Source organism: Myripristis murdjan, chromosome 3 (genome assembly GCF_902150065.1).
Source record: "Myripristis murdjan chromosome 3, fMyrMur1.1, whole genome shotgun sequence".
NCBI classification, from domain to species: Eukaryota; Metazoa; Chordata; class Actinopteri; order Holocentriformes; family Holocentridae; genus Myripristis; species Myripristis murdjan.
Genome location: NC_043982.1, coordinates 25,621,820 through 25,645,947, shown reverse-complemented (window position 1 = coordinate 25,645,947; position 24,128 = coordinate 25,621,820). Strand labels below are relative to the sequence as shown.

The 24,128-nt window shown below is 40.5% G+C and overlaps 1 protein-coding gene across 1 annotated transcript in view; it reads left to right on the top strand.

Moving 5' to 3' along the window:
- mdga1 (MAM domain containing glycosylphosphatidylinositol anchor 1) overlaps window positions 1–24,128 on the top strand; it is a 237,420-nt gene that overhangs the window by 56,278 nt on the left and 157,014 nt on the right. The window contains 1 exon segment of the mRNA XM_030044457.1: window positions 3,565–3,704. Within this exon segment, the coding sequence (XP_029900317.1) occupies window positions 3,565–3,704 (140 nt within the window).

Sequence of the window (24,128 nt, the reverse complement as noted above, 5' to 3'; positions counted from 1 at the left end):
TTCACTAGTCGATCAGACAGTTGAAGCAGCCAAGCTGCCTGAGGCAAGAGCAGACAGAGGAGCTGCTCTGTCCGACCTCCCTCCCTCTCCTGAGAGGCAAACTAATGCCGACACGCTAACAAGCTGTAAGAAGACAATTATTCACCATTTATATCAGCTCTCTGTCTGTCTGAGTCAGCCTGGCACACCTCTGGGACCCAGTGCTGTTACCCCACAAATTGTTGTCGATACTTTCATCCTTTTCATGTGTTACGCTTTCATGGTTTGATTTGAACACATATGCAGGGGACAGCGATAGCCTGAAGGTTGGAGAGGTGTTGCTTGTTATTGCATGATCACTGGTCTAAATCCTTGTCTAACTAGGAAAATATGGGGAAGAAAAGCAAATAAGACACACTCTCCCCTTCCACAACAACCACTGTCAAAGTGTCTTTCAGCAAAGCACTTAACTGCAGCTGCTCCAGTGGTGCTGCTCAGTGGCTAGACTGTAGCTACACTGGGCATCTCCTCAGTGTGTGTATGTAACTGAATAAATGTGCAGTGGAGTGTGCAGCAGTACACGGTGTGTGTGCACAAGACATGATTGGTGATGAGGTAGCCTAGCGATGCCTCCATGAGGTGATTGGATGTTTGAGTTGCACCGAACAGATTTGAACAAATGAGATCACAGCCTCAGTGCATTTAGTTTGGCTCATACCCTCTATGTGGTGTCAAAAATGTGGAGAAACAAACAAACAAACAAATAAAAAAAACAAAGCAAAACAAGCACAGGCAAACTGTATATCTGCCCGAAATTTGTACTCCTTGAGGGCAAATAGATACAACTCTTCACCCCTGAGGGTTGGGGATTATGTTGAGTGTCTCTGTCATCTCTGTCATTGTTTGTGAGAAGATCCGCTGCTTCTGAGTTTTTCATGCATAATTTTTTGATGATTTGAACTCCACAAAACAATTCCCATCCAGCCCCATTGTATTGAGGTGCCGGGAGCAAGGAAGGGTCATGGCAGACTGTAAACCTTGCCAAAACAAACAAACTAAACAGTGCAATAGTGTCAAGCAGGAAAATACCTTTTTTTGAATTTTGTGTGAATCTTTCCTTTAAGCAATATTACCATATTTTTTTTTTTTTTTTTTTGCCAGTTTTTGTTTCTCAGCCAGTTTGTTGCACAAGCACAGAGAGACAGAAAGGCAAAGACTCAAGAATCAGGATGGTAAAATGTAGAGGGTCACTCCAAAAAAATAAAATAAAAAGTGGCAAGAGAGATACAGAGGACGTTGGAAAATTAACTCTCCTCCTTAAGACTAGAATTGCGTGCGTCCTTGTGTGTTTTGTCATGATTTTATGTGTGACATGTGAGACTGATGCTTTTTGTATCCGTATGTATACAATGCTGTGTTTGAGGAGAAATGACTGTGGTAATATATGCTAAGGAGGTCTTTGGCAGAATAATGCTGAGATTGAACGCGTGAATGGTCAACCGCTCTGCTGATGAGCTCCTCAAGCACAACAGTGCACCGCCTAATTCATGTATTCAAATAGGTAGACACACACACACACACACACACACGCAGGCACACTCGCATACACACACAGGCATGCTCACATGCACACACACACACACACACACTAACAGATGAAAGTGCACAGGCAATAGTAGCATGAGGCATTATGGGAATCACATCACAAGCGTTCTCCTCTTTTACTCGTCTTTTACTCTCTTCCAAAATATCCACTTTTCAGGAATTGAGAGAAAAACAGACACACACACACACACACACACACACAAGGGCTGAAAGGAAACATTGCCTGAAATTCTTTTTTTTTTGTCAGTTGTCAATTATGGCAAAGTGAAGATGCTAAAGTAAATTTTCACTCACAATATGTCTTAGAATATTGCCTTAAAATCCTTTGTACCTCAAGATGCTTTTTTCCTCAGAATGTTTTGCTGCTCATTTTAACCAGTGGCAGCAACCATGAATAAATGTATTGCTAAGAGAAATGTTGTTTGTTTCAGAGTGCATTTTACAGATACTGGCCGGAGAGTCGGGTAAAATATATCCGTATTAGACATATAAGACTTGCCATGGTCAAGGACTTTGTATATCATATGGCATAAATGTTGTATTTTCTTTGTTGCAAAGGCTGCATTACAGTAAAGGGACTAATTTTTTTGAGCTTATTAGACTGTTGTAGCTGTTATTTGTCTCTACCTGCCTGGTCATCATATGCACATTATTATTGATTCTTACAGTAATGAAAAATCTCCCAAAATAAGACATTATGCATTTTGATTTTGTCCATATTGCCCAACCCTTCATTTTTTAGATTTATGGTTTGGCATTATTTTACCATGTGGCCTTAGAAAAGAGACAGAAACGAACCCAGTTGTCACAGTTCCATGGTACATGCCCTGGACCACTGAGCCATTAGATTGCCTAATAAGGAAATTTGAACATAGTGTTTCCTAGTAGCTCAGTGGGATAAGCTGCACCATCACAGCCTTATGAGAGTGAATCTCACCAACAATCTTCATCTTTCATCAGCTTCCCTTTCTCTGTCTCACTTATTGTTTCCTGACAAAAGATTTCCTGATCTAATAAAGCAGAAGTGCCGTCAAAAAACATTTTAAAATATGAAGAAAAGGAAAGGCACCCTCACAATGTTAACTCAAGCCATAACTGACTCCAGCTATGAGGTTATTATTCCATTTTTCCGTGCATGTCCATTTTGGAGGGCATGTAGGGACACATTTTGAGCCCTGTTCTATTTTGAACTGGAGTTTGAAAAGATCGGGCCTTGCACTGTCTGCTTGAGTTGGATTTTAAGGTGAACTGGCCACCCACTTCCTTTCTGTCTGTTTAATAACGACAGTTGTAGACTGGAGTGAGCATTTGTTCTTCCTATGAATCGATGCTAATCACATCACGCTGCTCTCCCGTCCCCCACACCTCTCTCTGGGGCTTCACACTCCTCTCTGCCCTTTACCTCCTCACCCGCTGCTTCTCTCTCTCTGTCTCTGTCTCTCCCCTCCTCCTTCCTGTCTGCCTTCATCAGAGCAGAGATGAAGCCATTTGAGGCGGTTTGCACGCAAGCTAAACCCTCCTTGTGGGCCAATGCTGTGTAGAGACAGACATTTACAGTTGTAGCCATTGCTGAGAGCTCCCATCTTGCATCTATCATCCATTAGTTCTGCAGTGGCCGTCTCTTGTTTCTTCAGTGTTACAGACTTGAGGAGCCATCTTGTAAGACAAATCCTGAATGCCAGATCATTCTTTAGATCTTCTAATGGCAGGAAAGACACCAAAAATTAATTTCATTTTTCCAATTTATCTCTGCAGCTGTCACAAGATACACACACACACATTTTTCGTAAAAGGCTTTAGAGTAATCTGATATATTCATTTATATGAAGCATTGATATGAGCACTAATATTACAGATATAACCATGAGAGAATGACCTTTTTACTGCTGTAGAGATGTTCCTAAATATGTACTGTGGTTTCTCTCCCTCTGTGTATGTCTCTGTGTCTGTGCGTCTGTGTTTCCATGCGTGCACACACAGCTCCGGCCAATGCCCAGATCGTGCACTCAGGCGCAGCATGTAACGTCAAGGAGGATAACATCAGTGAGAGGATCTACACTATCAAAGAAGGAGACACACTAGTGCTCCAGTGTATTGTGAAAGGACACCCGCGACCACAGGTAAGAGCCTAAACCCCATGTACCTGCTGAGCTTTTATGCAGAAAGGACAGAAGTCTCCAGAATCAGTTCCTGTTTGCCTAACCTACTAGTCAGACAATGCATTGGATAGAGACAGCAGTGGTGTGTGTGTTTGTGTACGGTGGCGGTGGGAAAAAGTTAATGTTCCATCTAACAGCTTGACATATGCACTTAGACCTATTCCTAAAAGCATGATGCACAATAAATAAAGTCAGAGGTTTAAATGTATATTTCCAAACATGCAGGGAGTGTCAATGAAGTGAACAAGTGATGCGAGCAGTGCCACGTTGGATTAAAAGACTGGCCCTTTTGCCTCTGCAGTGGTGGAAAAAAGTTTTCAGACACCCTTAAAATTTTACACAATCTCACAATCTCAAATATTATCATGAAATATTTGTGGAAAAATCTTTTTTTGTCTTTCAAAAGGTGTGGCTGCATTAGACAGATACAAACAAATACAAATTATATTTTTTTGTTTATTGTTTACAAGAAAAACTCACAAAACTAAATTCTTTCAAATGTGCTGGCTTTATATAGACACGAAGCTTGGCAACAAAAGTTGTGTCTTTTAATAAAAAGAACAACCTTCATCACTGGTACCAAAATGACACAATACTCAAAATTTCTTATGTATTTTTATGGAACCCAATCAATTTTAAGTTTTTAATGGCTTTTTTAGGATTTGTTTAGTATTTTGGCTGTGACTGTACTAAAAGAAATTGCACTTGAAGACCTAAGAGTGATTTGTTAATGCAATATTTCACAAATGCATGGGGTGTCCGAAAACTTTTTGCCACCACTGTATATCAGTGGCCAGTTGTGAGTGTACCAAGCCTCTAAAGCAATCCTGTTGGCTTGAAACGGCATTGAACTTCCGTGCTGTTCACATTGTGGACAGTAGAGATGAACAAAGAGAGGCTTATCTCGGACGTAAACAAGTGACCGTCTCTCTTTGATGTTTCCATAACAACTTACAGAAACAGGCAATGGTGGAAATTGCAAAGATATTAAATTCAAGTTAGTAATGTTACCCACCACTGATAGGTGCTCAGTCATTTTTGTCATGATAAAGATGGGAAATGTGCAAAAATAAGTAAACTCCCACACTTAAAGATGTTTTTGTGAATATGATATTGTCAGATCCTAGGCCTGTACCATAAAGCTGGATTTCAGCTTAGCGAGCTAACTTCAGGCTTAACCCTGGCTTTTCTGTACCATAAAGGTGGCTTACTTTTTATCGGGCTGCGTTGCCGTGGTAACGTATACTGAACACCTAACCTGCTCCGGAGCAGGTTAAGTTGAGGATAAGAGCTCAGCAGGTAGAAAAGCCCCACCTACTGACCAATCAGCTCTCTGGGAAAATGGCCTGCCCATTTTCCCTTTCTTCTTCTTTTATAAAATTAAAATTAATACATTTTACAATTCTTCTTGTATTTTTTTTGTTTGTTTGTTTGTTTGTTTTTTTTGTTTCTCATGACTGCACTGTCCAACCAAAAATTGATCTTGTAGACTGATGTAGCCTAATGTTTTTTTTTTTTTTTTTTTTTAATGTTTATGAAAATAAATTAGGGGAATTTAATTCAGAGGGTTAAATAAAAGTTTGATAAAATACACGCCAGCCTCTGGGCTCCTTTAGGTTTCCATTAGTTTGCTCATATTTAGTATTTAGGGAGTCTGCCCTGAGAAGTCCACATGAGAGTTGATGCTAAATGTTTTACTGTCTTTAAGTGACAGTGAAATAATATTTTAACCAGCAGAATAATCTTTATAAAATGAAATATCAAAACCAGTTGAATCAAAGTGACGATTCTGACGAAACTCAAACTGAGGGCAGTGGTCCAGCGAGGGTCGCCCCTCACTGTTAGAGAGGGCCAGTTCCTCTGCGGGAGTGTATGGCTGAGTGGGAGACACATTCATTTATTGAACACGCACGTTACTGTAGTCAGTTCTACTCGTGCCGTCATGGTGTGGAAGTCAGATTATAATCCCACTAATTTACGCATTGACACAGACGGCGATTTTTTGCCAGCATTCCTTGCGGCTTTTGGCAGCTGCAACTGTGTTGCTTTTTGCCTGGATTATTGATTTATATTCCTCGTATTTATTAATGATTATTGTCCACTCCTCGGTTGTGACGTGTGCAGCTCGGGTAGATTTTTCCATGTCTACGATTGGTCGCATGCAGCAAACCCCGCCCTTTTTATGTGAGCGCGCACAGATCTAGATTGGAAAGCCTGGGTTGAATTAGTGAGTTGATAGCCGGCTTTATGGTACCGAAAATCCTGAGTGCTGATGTCTCGTTAAGTGAAGCCAGATAAGTAAGAGAAAGCCCGACTATGTTAATCCAGCTTTATGGTACAGGCCTCCTGTCACGGCTCTTTCCAAGGCGATGTCGCTCACTCACCTCCAGTATGAGCTAGGTGTTATATGCGGAGGTAACACCTAGTTTTATTGTTTTCTATCTTAAAGGACAATGCCGGACCTAGTTTGACTTCGCATTCATCAGAAGTCGTGATCCCATCTTTTCTCGTCCCATTTGTTCAGACTGAATGGCAGGAAATAGCTCTGTTTCTAGTGTGTGTATAAGGAGTGTATTTCCTTGGTGCAACTTTCAGTCAGTCACTGACCTCGACTTTATTTGGCTTCTGTCTTCTCAGCTGTCAAACACTTACGCTCACAACAAAGCAGAAGAGAACTGCTAAGCGGAATATGAATGTGTAAAAAAAAAAAGTTCCAAACTGTGTAAACATAAATGGATTTATGGTAATTATAACGAAAGTACCTGCAGGCCAAACACTCACAGGATGGGGATGAATGAGTACACCATTATCTGTTGCTGTCTGTGTATCTGTTAAACCAACTAAATAGTTTGTAACTATAGCCATACTGGAACGGGCGGGGCTTAAACCAGAAATGGGTGGGAAATAACTGTGAATTGGCATTTCAAGCCTGAAATAAATACGGGTTGATCAGAAGTTGCTATGTTTATAATTTGTAAGAAAAAAACTACAGAACACCCACAGCATGGAGCTTCAGATCGGTGCTTTTGATCACAAGACTAAGAGAAGGAATGGGGGTGAATTGGTGTAACATGTTTTGACATGTTCTGTTCACACTTGTGCAACTGATATTTGTGATAGACAGATACAATCACGACTGCTGACAACACTAGATATCAGTTAACACCTCCAAAAACATGTTTCAGTCTTTCCGATTGATTCAATATAATACAAACGTTAACTTCTGGGGGCAACGCAGCTGTCAACCACTTTTACACTTTTCTGACCCTTTCTTTCAAAGTGACATGCAGTGAGTGGGCAGGTAGGTTTTGAGTGTTTTGCTCAAGGACACTTTGGCGAGGCTGTTGTTATCAGCTCAGACTGCATGGCTGTTTGCAACCTGATCCAACCTGAAAGCTTTCCATCATGGGACTTTCACTAGGGCACCATGCTGCATAGTGGGACTGATAAATGGATGATGGATCGATGGATGGATGGACATTGATTAATTGTTGTTCAATGTTTGATAAAATCAGAGACACACACACACACACACACACATACACACACAACAACATATCTTTGGGGCATTTAGTGTGAACAGACCCTTTTCACAGAAGACATTTTGACATGAAATTTGAAATTGCAGGTAACCACTGGTGTGGTTAATGACATTAATGAAGGTTCTGCTACATTCAGGTCTACCAGAGCCATGGTCCCAGTATTGCTCATGCTGTCTGACTGGTGCGCTCTGGTACACTTAAATAGAACAGAACCTTAATTAATGTCATTAGTAATACCTGTGTGTACCTGCGTTTTCATGTCAAAATCCTGCTGTGTAAAAAGTCTGTACTTTAATGATGGAAATTGATCAAAGTCTGTGAATGCTGTTCTCCAATATACATTAAATGGCCAACAGCTTGACCCCAAAATGATTAAAAACCATCTTTTCAACACAGTACCCCTGAAATGGGACCTGCCAAAAACTGATATTGTGATCATCTGTTGCCTGAGACATTGTATAGCTACAGCATTGTGGTATCTGTTTTGGTTTGAGTTGGTCGGCAAGTACAAGACTGTACAGGTACTCTAGTGCTGTATTCCAGTCATATGAGATATTCTGTAAATCAGAACGGCCAAATGAGAAAACTGTAACAAGAAGAACATACATGTGCCTTCAAGCTGAAGCAACAAAATCCCGTTTGTCATGTTCTTCCAATATGTAGAAATCTGTCATCCAGCAAAGTAACAAAGGAGGGGTGTGAGCAATCAGTATCAAATGAACTTTCTTAGCCGAAATGTCATGATAGTTGTTCAGTCACAGTTATTAAAAGGCATGTTTAACTGCAGTGTGAGTGTTACATCTTGAAAAGACTTTCTTTAATTGCTTTTTGGGTTTCAGTCATGAGCTTGTTTTGGCTCTTGAGCTTATACTGGAAAGCAGTTCTACTTGGCCTATGAGGTTGCACAACACAGACAGCACGACCTAAACGCATCAGACTGTGCTGTACATGCTGCGGTTTGGGGCATGGCCGGTGCTGATGCTAAGAAGAGATTATACTCTTAGTTAACCTCGCCCGGTCAGACCGTGGCTCCAGAGGCAGTGATGGCAGGCAGGGGCACGGCCTTTGCCAATGTTACATAAAGACGTATTTCATACACACGTCAGCGTTTAAGCACACACACAGACTGTACACACTTTTGTGCACGCAGATAGACACATGAATGCACAAGTGTCTATTAGATATATGAAGAGTTCAATTGCAAAAACAGATATCTCCATTTGAATTTATTAAATCTTTTCAAACTTTTTTGAATTTTATTACAGTTTACTTTATATTTATTTCTATTTTTTATATGTTTATTTAGCCTGGCATAATGTTTATTATCCTAAATCAGCTTTGTTTGTGTGTGTATATAAAGGTGTGTGTACTCCAAGCAGTATCAGTGAAAAAGGTGTATTGATTTTAAGGATGGCTTTTATCTGTTTTTGCAAATGAACTCTTCATATATTCAAACAAGCATACACATAACACACACACACACACACACACACACACACACACACACACACACACACACACACACACACAGAGCAGCGTTGGCCAGCAGCGGGCACATCTGGTTTCCCGGGCTGAACCCCACTGAAAACATTTTGGAGCAAAGGCCTGAGTGTATGTGTCCGTTTATGTGTATATGTGTGTGTGTGTGTGTGTTTGAGCTTATAGAGACAGACCTAAAATGAACTATAGTGACTGTGTGTGTTTGTGTGCATGTGGTGTGTTTGTATGGACGTGGGTTTGTGTGTGAGAGGTGAGAAAAGCAGTGTTCCTCACGGGTGCATGTCCACTGGCATCACATCAGCATGAATAAAACACAGCCTGTGTCTAGACCTGCTTTTTTTTGTTTCTCTCTGTGTATGTGTGTGTAAAAAAAAAAAAAAAAAAAAAAAAAAAAGCTTGTGTGATTTCAGGAGATGGGGAAACCAATCCTGTATTTGCAGTATCTATTTACCTACCAGTTGAACTAACTACCCATCTACCTGCCTAACTACATACTTGTCTACCTAATTTTCTCTCTCTGTTATTTTCTCTTGTTTTTCTTCCCTTCCTGTGATTTGCACACTCAGTGAGTATGTTTACACACGCAACAATACCCTTATTTACAGGGAGTAATCAACTGTAGGCAGCATTTCTATTACAGTGTTTACATGGTTTGAAGTAATGTGATTTCACCAATAAACCAGTTTACATGGATTCATTTAATAGTCAGTCTGACTCTTGCCACTCCGCTGCACTGCCTCATGCTGCTGCTCGATTTGTGTCTGCTAACCGACGTGCACAGATTGAAAAAGCTGAAAGTTATCTGACTAAGGTGTTTACATGCCTGATGAACAGTAATCTAGGTGTGATAATTGGGTTATGTTTACTCTGATTATCCAGTTATTTTAATCAAGGCAAGGCTATGAAGTCTTTACATGCCGCTTTCAGTAGTTGGAATATTGCCCTATTCAGGTTAAACTAAAATTATTCGTTTGCGTGTGAATACTCTTGTCTGTGCTTTTCCTGGTCCATCCCTTTCACTTGCTCTCTCTCTCTCTCTCTCTCTCTCCCACTCACACACACACACACACACACACACACACTCATACACACACATGTAGCCTACAAACATGCACTATATATTTACAGGTTGTGGTCAAACAGCCGATGCATTTTCATAGAATCCAATACTGTTTTGATGATACAGTTATACTGTTGTGGTGGTTTGCCTACTTCCTTGCTCTGATAATTATATTTTCTCCTAACATCTGCATCTAGTCCCCTTAGTCCAGTGAGCGCTTTCTGAATGTGCCCCATTATTAACCCTTATGTAGCTCTGATATGTTACTATTGATTTATAGGGAACTCAAATTGCAGGCCTTTAGGCAGCTATTTTCCACTGATTTCCCTAGAAGATAATTCTAGCCACAGTGAATGTTAAGACTGTTTTCTAGCATGACCTGTCTCCTGTGTAAAAATGTCTATGGTTTTATTTATGGTATGCTGTTATCAGAGAAACCGTTATCACGTCCTTACCTCTTCATTTGACTCCAAATGAAATGATAGCCAAATTTCTGAGATCAAGGTAAACAAGGTATAGTAATGGAGGCATCTACAAATGTTTCTGACCACATAAAGCATTATACAGTTTTTTTATTCATGAGAAAAAGGTGAAATTTTTTGAGTATTTTTTAAATTAATTGTATTAATATTCATTTGTGTAACCAGATGTTCTTGAAAATCTCTTGGTAGACAGTCAGACTGCATGCACGTGAACATGCACACACACACAGACAGACACACACTCTCTCTCTCTCTCTCTCTCTCTCTCTCTCTCTCACACACACACACACACACACACACACACACGACTGTTAGTCTTATTCTCAGATTTTTCCATTTCAAGTTAATCTTTTGCAGACACAGTGAAAAGAGTAAATTGCATGCACATGCAGGAGCTTGGCTGTTCACATCAGACGTGTCTGTGTCAGCGCTAGTTATACTCTCTCTCCCTCTCTTGCTCTCCCTGTCTGTCTCTCTGTCTGTCTCTTTCCCTCTACCTCTCTCTCCTGTGTGCTGTGTGTGTGATAAATGTGGAATCAGCTGCAGTGTGCCGATTCATTTTGAAAGAGCAACAGTCAGTAGGGAAAGTCAAACACGTGGCTGAACAGTGGCAGCCAACGCACGGCTGACGTTTTTAGTTGGCTGACCAATCGTGTCTTTGATCACTCAGTCAGTCAGTCACTCAGCAGAACACTTGTCTCTAGGGCTGGTAACCCTGGATCCAGCCAAAAAAAAAAAAAAGTATGGAACAGCGCTTTTAATAAAAATTTCATTTTCACCAGTCCTGGAAAAAATAATAATAATGGAAATAACAAAAAAAGTATTCTCAAAAATACACACTACATACTGTAAGTTCATTCCCCCAGAGCAGTTCAAGATGTAGAAAATTGCATCAGTGATTTCTTGTTCTCTTGGTCAGAGGTGGTACTATATTTTGAATAATGATCATATTGGTCATGTTATCTGAATGTAAAATAATAATAATGATAAAAAAAAAAAAAACTATATTATATGCCCTATCAAGACTTACATTGCCCCTGGCAAAGAGATATTGCTTGTGTGTGTGTGTTTGTGTGCCTGTGCTTATTTGTGTGTGGATGAATGTGTGTATGTGTTTGTGTGAGACAGAAAGAAAGAGACTGTGTGTCAGAGAGACAGGCAAACAAAGGCAGACTGATAGGCAAAGAGAGACAAGAAGACAGAGAATGGAAAAGAGCAGCACCAAAGTAATTTCGATTGCAACATAATGCCCTTGGACATGGAAACTGAGCGAGCAACAACATCACACCTTGATTAAATATCATCTTGAAGTGAGACTATATGGATGTAGGGGTCAACTAAAAACAGATTTGCATTTTAAGAAGGACGTTCCCAAATCAGTCTATAAAAACATGGGGAAAGACGTCTATATTTAATCTGGCAGTTCCTGCATGATTGGACTTTTTGCTCATCTCCTACATTCACTTACTGCTTCACTTCACTGTGAATCCATCAAACTTTCCAGTGCTTTGCTGTTGTTCCTTTTGCTCAGTTGTTTATCCTATGGTGCTTTCCCTTGGCGGATGGATGCTCCGAGTTCAGAGTTGGAGCTCCCCACCTCTGTTCTGAATGGGCTCCATTGCAACTGACATTCTTTCAAAATGTAAATGTTTATAGCCATAAGTGTGTGGTTTTAAAAGAACAGGCAGTGAATAAACCTGAGAGTTATGTCAAAATCGCTTTTATAGTCAAACAGAGTCAGAGTAATCATTAATGGGATGGAAATTGTACAGAGAATGTGCTAAAAGGTCAGTTCATTGGAATTAGTAGATCAAGCAATTAGTGGATGAAGAGCTGTGAGTTGCCAGTAGCAGTGGCCATTTTAATGGGTGCAAGTTGATTTTACATGCCTCTGCCTTTTTGGTAATGTGGTGGCGTGCCATGACATCGCTTATACTGACATGGACTAGAGAGGAGTGTCAATAATAATTAGTGTACCTCCATCTACCCAGTACACATCTTGCACTGGCCCAGAAGTATTTTCATGGTCTAAGTGGGAGAGGGTGCATTTACACAGACCAAATGTGTTTCACTTTTATCATTATCTTCCAAAATAGCCAAAAACTGTCAATGTGTATCATTATACAGAGAAAACACTGTGTCTTCAGAAATATGAGTTGAGCTTTAAAAGGCAAACTGTCTGCCCTTGGCAGAATTCACACCCTTTGACTCTGCACCTCCCAGACAAGCGCATCAGTTTCCTCTTGGGAGTTTTTTTTTTTTTTTTTTTTTTTAAATGCAACCATTCTGGACTCTCGTTGTCAGCTACAAACCATGTTGTTTTTGTCACCGCAGTACTGTTTAGCAGAGATAAGTATTCAAATTACAATGAACCAGGTTATTATTAATGATGCCTTCTACTAATTTGCTGATTATTATTTTTTCCTTCTAGACTTGATATTTAGCCTAAGTTTATGTTTTTATATCAGTGTTGTAACATATATAAAGGACATCTAAACGTAAAACACGTGGAAAAAAAACTTTTTACAGTTTACATTTATGAATATAATCTGGAACGCTATAAAGTGTTCCTGAAGAAAGAATGTCTCAATAGCAACATGTGTCAACATGAGCTGCTTTCACATCTGTATCAGTGCTATCTGTGAACCCTGTAGAGGGCCACACACACATACACAGATTAGATGATAACAGGATGAGACAGAGAAAGGACAAAATAGAAGTGTGAGATGGAATGATGGAAGATTTTCATGGTAGGAGAGGAACAGAAAGATAAAGGGACAAGAGACAGAGAGAGAAACAAACAATGTTGACTGTAGACAGGGGAGAATGATACAGTGTCCAGATAGCTGTGTGTTAGTGTGTGTCTGTGTGTTTATGTTGCACTATGTTTATCTCTACTTGTGCAGTCTACAATTCCCTGCATAACATAAAATAGATAGAATAGAATAGAATAGAATAGAATAGAATAGAATAGAATAGAATAGAATAGCTGACCTCAGATCTTGCACATCTTTGGGGGCACAGCTGAGCTGTGTCCTCACCACACCCACTGAGGGTTTGACTGCATGACCTTTGTCACATGCCATCCTGTATCTATCTCCCTTCGCTGCTGCCTTGCTCTTCTGGGTGCTGTCTAATGAATCACAGAAGACGCAAAACATAATCTTCCAAGAAAAAAAAAAAAAAAAAAATAGCCACAATAATCCTTAGAAAAGACTCTTCCAGAACTGTGAGCATCACACAATATAACGTGACATGACAGAGCAGAAAGAAAGAGAATAGAATAGACAGTAGAATAGACTAGAATAGCGCAGAGCAGAACAGAACAGAACAAAGCAGAACTCAGAGGAGCTGGATGAAGGATGAAATCAGGGGGTGTCATCCAGTTTGTTTGTTGTAAATTTGTAAAGCCCTTTGAGACTGTAAACAATGATACTGGGCTTTAAAAATCTTTGAATGAGCTTGAGCTTGAATAGAATCGAGCACAGTAGAAGAGAACAGAACAAAACAGAACTGAGTAGAATGCAAGACCAGAGCAGAATCAGAGGGCGAGTGTGCTGACCCCTGTCCCAGTGCGTCCTCCTGGAGTTCTCTGCGGTCTCACACTGCAGCACTCTGCAGGGCGTCCCAGCGGGCTTACCGAGTTTCCACTGCACTGGCCCTCCATAGGCTGTATCGATAACCTGATCCCCATCACCCCATCACCCCAGCTCTCTCCTCCCCCCATCCCTCCATCTTTACATACCCTCTCTTTGCTACACACATGGATTTCTATCTGTTCTGTCCCCAAACTGCACCAAGTTCTCTCATTGGCAAGGTGCCTCCAGATGCACTTAAGGGACATTTGCTCTTGTCTTTCTTTCTTTCTTTCTTTCTTTCTTTCTTTCTTTCTTTCTTTCTTTCTTTCTTTCTTTCTTTCTGTCTAAATTAGAGACCCAAGTTTGAGTCCTTGGGATCAAAATAAGTCCATCAAATTGGCCCAGAACAGCTCACATGAAAATTTGCCTCATTTGACTTCTTCAGATGAGGTGGTTCGTTTAGAGCAGAGGGTTTTCTATTTTTGGTAGCATGTAATAATGTTTTCATGCATGTATTTTTGATGATTGGCTACTTCAAGTCTCTCATTTACATCTATACAAGTCTGCTCAATCAGCTGCATGGAGAAAGGACTGTTACATTTTTTTTTTTTTTTTTTAGCTCCAGCCATTTGGCAGTCATCAAACAAATATGTTGGGAACTTGTGGGATTTTTCAAAAGCTATTCATCCTCAACATCTTTGTGGAAATGTCCACTGAAGATAGCTTAATATCTCCAAAGTACAGAGGAATAGCAGATATCTGTTGAAAGGTAGTATTTTTTATTATATAGCAGCAGTGATGGAAAAAGTTCCCAAAATTGATTACTTAAATAAGAGTAGGAATACCATAACAGAGGAACACTCATGTAGAAGTCCTTATTTTGCATTTTGCATGTAAAACCTTAATCTGCATTCAAGGTAACAAGGTAACCAGTAACTATAGCCATCAGACAAATATGGTTTAGTAAAAAACTATGGCATTTGAATGCAGTTTCTGAAAGGAAACGGAAGAACGCAAGTAACGTTCCAGTACCTCTTGTAGCCTACAGTGGTTATTTTACAGCTCTGTGTAATTAGTAATATCATGGAACAATATACTGATGTTTCTCAGTGACAGCCCATGCAGTTATGAGTTCATCTAATTAGTTAAGAAAAGGTTTCATAAAACAAAGTATGGAATTTTCTCAACCCATGTCATGCTACATTTGTTGTTAAAACATAAAAAAAAAATAAAATAAAATAATAACACATATTGTTGCTGACAGCAACAATATGTGTTATTATTCATGTATATTTTTAGTCAAAGCATTAACCACTAATAAGCAAAATGCAGTATCTGGTTTTACATAAATTCCTGGAATAATTTCTTAAGTGCTAGTAGAGCTGTTTTCATGTCACAGTGGAACAAAAGTCTTCACCTGTCAGTGTATCCATGAATTCACTTCATGAAGAAGAATATACAAAAAAAAAAAAACAAGTGAACCATGTCTCATTTCTTCCAACCAATAATTTCTCCGTGAAGCTTGAATCTGCCTCCAGGTGTGGGCAGACGCAGAAGATGTCTGAGCCCTCTGACTGCCTTGTTAGTATTTATGGATGCGATTCAAGTCACGATGAATGCCCGGATAATGCGTGCAGTAATTGGCCTTCAGAGAAACAAAACACTTAACAAACTAGTTGAGAAAACATTTTTAAAGTGTTTAATGACAAGCGTGCAAAGAACACAGGCTTTAAAAACATTAAGCTGTTTTATTTTTCTAATCAGGTAAGCTGTTACAGAGCATCACGGCAATTTTTATTATCTGTGCCTGCTTTTGAGCTTTGGGAGCGAGTTGCTTGTGCCCCACATATTGATGGGTCTCTCTAAGCTTATAGGAATATCATGTATGAGTGCTGATTTTTTGCTTTTTGAGTCTTGGTGTATTAGCAGGGAAGATTGTTTTTTTTTTGTTTATTTTGTTTTATTTATTTATTTACAGTAATGTGTGGACAGTTTTGCAGTCCAGCAAAAGTCCCTGCTTTTACAAATTGAGATCATGGAGACTTTTTCATATTTTTTCCGCATTCTCTCTCTCTCTCTCTCTCTCTCTCTCTCTCTCTCTCTCTCTCTCTCTCTCTCTTTCTCTGTCTCTCTCTCAACACCTTTCTCTGAAGGAGGATCCAATTTAGCCATGTGAGGCCTGACCAATAAATGGCTGCTTTACAGAGAATGACTCTGATTGTGGATTTATCCAATCCTTTATCAAGACTGATTGTTTACCTTCGCCCGGGTTAGATTGGATTGAAAAGGGGGCTCTCACCCTGATCCATACAGAGGAGAGAGAAATCTAATCATTTCTCTCTATTTGTCTGTCTTAGTCGTTGTCTCTCTTTCTTCCTCTTTTAGTTTCAACCTCAACTTCTTCCTGTCTCTCTCTTTCTCTCATTTTACCTCCTCCTGTTTGTCCTTCTCATTCGTTTTTGCGATGCTTCTCCACATGGCTCTTGCGTCGCCATTCTTCTTCACTTTTCTCTGTTTTTTGTCCTCCGTCCTGGCTTTATTCCGTTTCTCTACTTGTTATTTCTTTTTTCCCTGTTTCTGTCTACCTCCTCTAATCTCCCCCTTCCCTTTATGTTGCCCTCTCTATCTCTCCTTGGTTTTCTCTCTCCTCTCTCTATCTTCTCCACACTTCAGAGTAACACCAAAGAGCCATACATCAAGTCAGAAACACTTAGTTCACCTATAGGAATGGTTTGTTTTGGGGGATTTGGTCGATTTTGTGTACAGGTTTGTGTGTCTGTGAGTGTGTTTGCAGCAGAAACAAACAAAACAGATGGTTCAAACAGAGACGTTTTTCTCCCTTTCATGAAAAATATGCCTTTAGATTATTTCAAGGAATGAGCAGGCTGATGCATTATAGTTCCCATAACAACCTCAGAAAATCGCAGAGTTGCAGCTCAGCAGGCAACAGGCTGAGGGACGCAATGCAATTATTTCCTCTCATTTTGTCCTTTATCAAGCTCTGTCTCACCCTCCCTCATTACATCTTTCTCTATAAAAATGTAAAAATACTACGTAAAGAAAGAAAGAAAGGGAGAAAAGTAAAAAAAAAAAGGTCACCTCGACAGTGCTTGTTAACAGCACTCAAGTTAACAGTGAGGACAACAGGGCTTTTAGTTAACAAAGCACTGGAGTGTGGCCCACACACAACATTCACATTTCTTCTTGGACACACACACAGACACACACACAGACCTTCAAGAACACAATAGGAGGGTAAATGGTTTTTCTGAAAGTGATTCCTACCTTCTTATTATTTATTCATGGGTCTGCTGGTCAGTACAACCTTGAGACCGATGAATGTGGGTATAGGTATACCTGCACATGCGCATGCATGTGTGTGTGTGCGTGTGTGTGTGTGTGTGTGTGTGTGTGTGTGTGCGTGTGTGTGCGTGTGTGTGCGTGTGTACAATGAATTGTGTAGGAGAGGACAGGAGAGTGTGAGAAAAAGGAGAGTGAGCATAGAGAGGACCAGAGTGGAGAGAAGTGGAGAGGTGGAGGAATGGAAGAAGTGGAAGGAGGGAGGGGTGGAAGGAGGGAGGGTTGCGGTGTGGAATATGGGTTTGGATTTCTGTCCTTGAGGGGCGAGCGGAGGGCGATCGATAGCGGGGCTGAAAGCAAGGCCGATCGGGTGACAGCGCGAGGCTGCGCAGGCACTCAGCAGGAACAGGACCTAGACGCAAACAAGGTCACCACCTGACCCCTACAACTGGATGGAGAGAGAGGTGAGGAGAAACAGGAGGAAGATGGAGAAGGATGAGAGAAGAAATGAAGAGTAGGGGTGGAAGGTGGAGGAAGGAGAGCTAGATGGGCAGACGTGAAAGAGGAACAGGGTTTGGCACTGGGCTTGCGACTAAACTTTTTTGTTAATTCACAAAAGTTTCAAAGAGGAGAGTAAAAGGATGGAGGAGCAGTTGGGAAGATACAGACAGAGGGGCAAAATGACAAAGGAGAACAGACAGAAATGGGTATATCGTGATGGGGTAAAATGAGCAATGAGTAAGGAAGTAACTGAGAGGTACAGGTTACGAATCCTCCAACATCCAGTGTTATGTCGACATCAAGTTTTATAATATTTATGGTGAGAGCTGTGCTTTAGAAAGACGTAGACATGGCAGGTGGGAGACAGATAGCGACTTTTGGCTCTCTTTGATGAAACATCTCACTTTTAAAACCTCAAGAGGAAAAAGCCTCAGCACATTTTGAATAAAAGAACCTGCTGCTACACCCACGGCCATATGCTTTCAATGAAGTGTGTGTGTGTGTGTTTGTGTGTGTCAAAAAGAGAATGAAAGTAAAGTAGAGGAGAGAAAAAAACACCAAAAACAACAATGAGAGAAAACAAGAAAACTAGAAAAGAAAAAAAAGAGCAGGGAAAGCAAAGAGGTTAGAGAGGCTATGAAGTTTGAATGCAGACAGTGAAGGTAGCAGACGAGTCCAGTGGTTTGCAGGTAAATTGTTGTCATTTGGTATTTACTTTTTATGTGTCTGTTCAAGACAGGAACATTCTGCCTCATTGGCAAGGAGGCTCTGTAATTAGGCAGCATATTTAGGAACTATAGCCACTTGGGACTGTCTCATTACAGCAAGAAGCATAGGATGCATTCTTGTTAGGTTGCTTGATTTGGTGAAATTTTGAGGAAACATCATGTGTTTTTTTCACCATGTAGGGTACACCAATAACGTACATTGTTATTGGGATAACCATGTAATTCATGTAACCTTTTGGACAAATAAAAACATAAATAAATAAACAGGATAAATCAGGTTAAGATGGTGGCTAGCCTAAGCTGGTTGTCGCTGGGCAGTGCTGGTCTTAACTTTGCAAAGATGATCCTGTGTTGTTTAAGATGGCAAATTTCTGTTGAGTCAGCAAATTCATGCTAGTCAGTCAGCTAAATCCAGTCAGCCTAAAGTGGCATAATCCCATGCTGTTCATCAGCTGAAACCAACAGGACCATTTTAGGCTGGTCCTGTTGTGTTGTTGTTGTTGTTCTTGTGATTTATTTAAATATTTTTGTTTAGGAGCATTCACAAAAGTGGTTGGAAGCTTCCTTGCAAATGAGACAGACCATGTTTTCAAAATGCGCGGGAATAAAAAAAAAATGAATCATGATCAACCAAGAACCTCACCAGGAATTTATTCTGTAAGAGGAAGTTGTTCAGTTAGCGGTAAAAGAACATCTGATACATACCTTTAGGTTTCGGTATTTCCTTGGGTGTTTTGGGGGATTGCTCATTTAATATCTTCCATTTCATTTATGTGAACCTGTTCATCCACCCTTTTGGAGGTAGGCTTGTTCTATTATTGAGCTGGGCACAGTTTCCTTAAAGGAGGCTGAGCAAGCTACAGCATAGCCAGACAGATGAAACCACTGCACAAGTTGTGCTTTTCACATTTTGGCCTGAATGCAGAGGTGCTATGCACTATGCCTCTACCTTCAAGAGGAATAGTTTGGGTAATTCACATTCCATCAGTTATTTAAGCTGTCAAAAATCAGAAATAAATGATCTGTCAGCCTCTTGATGGAGAAATGTTTCAAAGAGAGATATTCAGGTCTGTAGCCTTCATATGTTCAGTTGTATACCTGAGAATTATAGTACCTTCATAGCACTGATGCTGGTATGATTGGGCACAAATGCTGTACAAGGATGTCAGGCAACCTCAAATGTGTGTGTATGTGTGCAGTGTGTGTGTGTGTGTGTGTGTGTGTGTGTGTGTGAGCGCGCACGTGTGTGTGTGTGTGTGGCTGTTGCATCTGTGTCCTTGACTGCTTGAGAGAGTGAGAGAGAGAGAGAGACGCACAGGAGCACAACAAAAGAGGAAAAGAGATCTTGAGGAGACAAAATACACAGTTGCTACATATTGCTGTTGATGACTCTTGGGGTACATCTCTCTGCACTGAACTTCTCCATACCTCGTGTTTGAGTGTCCCTGGAGTGTCTGCTGCCGTGGTAACTCGCACCACTTCTCAGACGAGCCCCTGTCTAAGGCTAAAAATTACAAGGATCAAGTCTAAATGTCTGCGCTCACAAAAACCCACTAAAAAACAGACAGGAAAAAATAGACCTTCTCTCTGCGTAATAGAGAGACAAAGCTGTGATAACCATAATTTTGAATCAGGTAGAGCAGCAGAAAACTAGAACTTGAATGAACTAAGTATTGTTGAGCCTTTTTCTTTACTTCTGTCATCCATCCTTTCCTCCCTCTTTCCTCCTCTTGTTAGTAGGACTGGGTGCCATTTGACAGTTTTTGGTATTCGTGGTTTCGATACCTGTGTGAATGTGTGTGTGTGTGTGTGTGTGTGTGTGTGTGTGTGTGTGTGTGTGTGTGTATTTGTATGTGGGGGTGGATTTTGAAGTTTTTATGAACACAACCTGCAGACAAGATATGTTTACACCAGGGAAACATCTTAGTTTACAGAGACACAGAAAATTATCTTTTCTACATCATCATGAATACATTATGGGAAGGGAGATAATGTCTCGGCAAGTCAAAGTCAAACTATCAGCCATTGTTTTCATTTCTTAGATGGATTTTGTACAATGAGCATTTGTCAGACTCTATGAAAGGCATAGCGGTAACTTGCATAGAGTTGCGTAGAGGGTCTGACTCGGGATGGACTAGAAAATTAAACAAAAATGAACCGTCTGCTTAAATTTTTGCAAGCTTGCTTTTAGCCAGTCACTGTTTACTTCAACATGTATCAGTACTTGGTGCTGACCTTTGTACCCAGCCCTGCTTCTCAGTCTTCTGTCCTTTGCTATTTCTCCCTCCTTGCCACTTTCTATTCCTCCTACCCTCCCTCCCTCCTTCCCTCCCCCCACTCAGGCCGGCTCCTATTTCTCATTTCTCAGCATTCCAGCATCATCGTGCCACTCAGCAGTGATATCATCAGCCCAGAATGTACACACACACACACACACACACACACACACAAAAACAGGAGAGCTCAGATTTCTCCATCCCATGCCATGCTTGTGATAATTAGCCATTGTCTCATTACGACCAACACATCCAACATGGGCAGAGTGTGTAAGGTAGCGGCTGACATCACTGCTGGCGGATCCTGACATGCAGGCTGTCTGCTGTTCTCTCAGGCTCCCCCTCTGTAGGCATCTGTCTCCCTCTGTCAGCAGCCATGTTTCCATCTGACTGTTGAGCAGATTTTATGCCAAAAATGTTTGACTGGTTTTGTCACCCAAAAAAGTGGGAGTTGTGAAATGGTGTGTTTCCATCAGCAGGGTGAAGGCTAATGCGTAGGCTCACATCTACGAGAAAAAATTTCATATTTCAGGAACTGAATTGTTATTATTGATCTATAGTGTTAATTGGTGATATTTTATGCTTCCATCTCAGCTCAAAACAAAGAAGTGCATTTGGCAGTTCACTCTCAGCCACAATGGACACTTTATACATGCATTTCCAGGAGGTTGAGGAGGTTGTGGTGAGCAAATGTTGTACATGTAATATTTTTTGAACTAAAATTGAATTCATTGGGCTCATTGTGCCAAGCATATGTCATTATTTATTCAACAAATGTGTTTCCATCACTTATCATATCATGATTTCTATATTGACCAAATAATTGCTCCACGGTGTCCCAGGGGCTCAGCTGGTCAGGAAAGAATATCCCTGGGTTTACATCTGGTTCAGGAGCTTTGCCATTTTATCCCTTTGTCTCTCAAAGTCTGTTATGTCTTGCCCCACGGTCTTTTAAATAACTGCCAAAACAAAACAAAAACGAAAATAATTTAATAAGAAAACAATAAGAATGTTTTAAACTTTCACGTATTTATTTATTTTAAAAAGTCAAGGCATAAGGATGAATATTCTCCGCTTCCTGCAATTTCGCCATTAGACTTGTCCTCAGATTACAGTGGTAGAAAGAGCATTCATATTGTATGACATGGTTAGAGAGAGGAACGGCGTGTTCAATATCAATGAGTCAGGTTTATTGAACTCTTACTCTGTCATCTCTCTTGGGGGCAGCGAGGTGAACAGGGGCAGTGGTGGCCAGAGGCAGTGCTGTCAGGCTGGTGGCAGCAGACTTTTATTTAAATACAGCACCCATCAAAATTGTTGTGTGTAAGATTTATGTTTCATTAAAGTACTGATGTTTTCTAGTTTGTTCTAATTAGATTACACTACTTTCTTGGAGTAATTCAGTCAAGGACATGAGGCTACTGATGAAAACAGGAAATTTTTTTTGAACAGGAATTTATTAACAAACAGATTAAACAGAATATTTGAGGTATACTTAAACTAACATTGTCACCTAATCCTTCTGCCTCATTTTTCCTCTCAGTCCTCTGTCCACGTTATAATCCTATTTCCTCTCCTCTCCTTCTATTTTCTCTTCCTGTTTTCTACTTCCTGCACTTATGTTTTTAAATCTTCTACATTTCATTTCTCCTTCCTTTCACTCCTTTTTGATTTAAATTTCCCTCCCTTTCTCTTTTTCCCGAACTCCCCTTTACTGCATTTCTCCTCTTAATCCTCTCCTCCTCCCCCACCATCTTCCCTTTAAACTTTTCTCCTCTCATCTATTCCATCCGCTCCTCCCCTCATTCTCTCTTCATTTTTCACACTCCTCCTAGCTCTGCGCCTCTTACACATCTTGTTCCTTCTCCAACCTTTTCTTCCATTTCTCTTGCGTCACTTTTCTTCCTATTGACTCTCCCCTCTTTCTTGGAAACATCTTTCCCCATCAGTCTCTTTCCTTCGTCTCCCTTCTTCCTCGACTGCCCCACATCTGCTGCAATCAATTAGCAAAGTGACACCGATTCAAGCGGTGATGCTCCGAATGATATTTATTACCCACTGCTTGTCTTTTCTCTTTTAATCTGCTTTTTATTCTTTCCCTCTTCTCCCCTACATCATTCCACCCCTCCTTCTCTCCTCCCAGACACTGATAATTAAAATGGGTATTGCCCTACGTTTATTTTAGCCTTACATGTCATCCGTGCCTTGTCGCATAGAGCCGTTTGTTTGAATCATTGTTTGAACTGGAAAGGAGGAGTGATTACTGCTCTTTCATTGTCTGTTCATCTGTTCTGGCTGCTATTATCAAGTGGCTCCATTCTGCTTTTTTCTCACTCTGTCATTTTGTCATCTCCCATTTTTTGCCTGCTTTCTCTTTTCCTCTCCCACCCTTCTCCTTAGACATAGCAACCTTTGTGCTTATGCAACCATGTATGCATGTGTGTGTGAGAGAGTATGTGTGTGTCTGTGCCCATGCCAAGTAGTATTCCCCTATAACAGGATTACCATTTTAAGCCTATTCACGGTAAGTGAGCCAGTTGGATGGATAAAGCACTGTATAGTCGACTCCACTGGCATTACATCAAGAAGTACACTAGAGAAGAGGGGTAAGAAAAAACGGTTGCTTTTTTTTTTAAGAAAAAGAAGAGCAGGCAGGCCTAGCAAGCGTATAGTAAGTTACTAAGAGGGAAATATAAAGGATTCACAACTGGTAACAACCCAGGAAGCAGTGCTGGTCCTGAGGGGGAAGAGCCTTTCAAGCTAAACATCGCTTACAATGATGTCAAACAAGGGAGGATTTGATAATTTATCACGGTAGTGCAGTAACATTGTGCTCACAGCTTTTGCTTTGTGCCTAATTTGACTTGAAATTCCACTGAATGTATGAAGTGACAGTTGGTATCCATTAATAGGAGAGGTGGTGTAGCCAAATCATACCAACAAACATGACCAGCTCTAGATTTTGGAAAGCAGCGGCTCCAATAAAGTAAGGAGGTAAATAGGCCAAATAAATAAATAAATAAAGTAAAATGATGCATCACAGTGTCTTTTGGATACCACTATTGCTTCACATTAAAAGAAGGTCCTGGCGTTGAATCTCAGCCCTGCTCATTTCTGTACAGTTTTTTTTTGTAACGCTTTCATGGGGGTTTCTTCACACAGACATACAGGACAAGAGGAGCTTAACTTCTCACAGATGTGAATGAATGACTGTGATTGCCCATGTTCTTGAGCAGGAATAAACAGATAAAGGCAATGAGTGAACAAACAAAATGATGAAATGATTAACTGGACTTCAAATCATTAGCTGCATCAAAGTAGCACAAGATCACTTTTAACTATCTTGGCGATAGTTACAGTGAATATTGGCAGCACTTTAGAGATGTGGAAAAACAGCCATACAGTTTTTTTTTTTCTG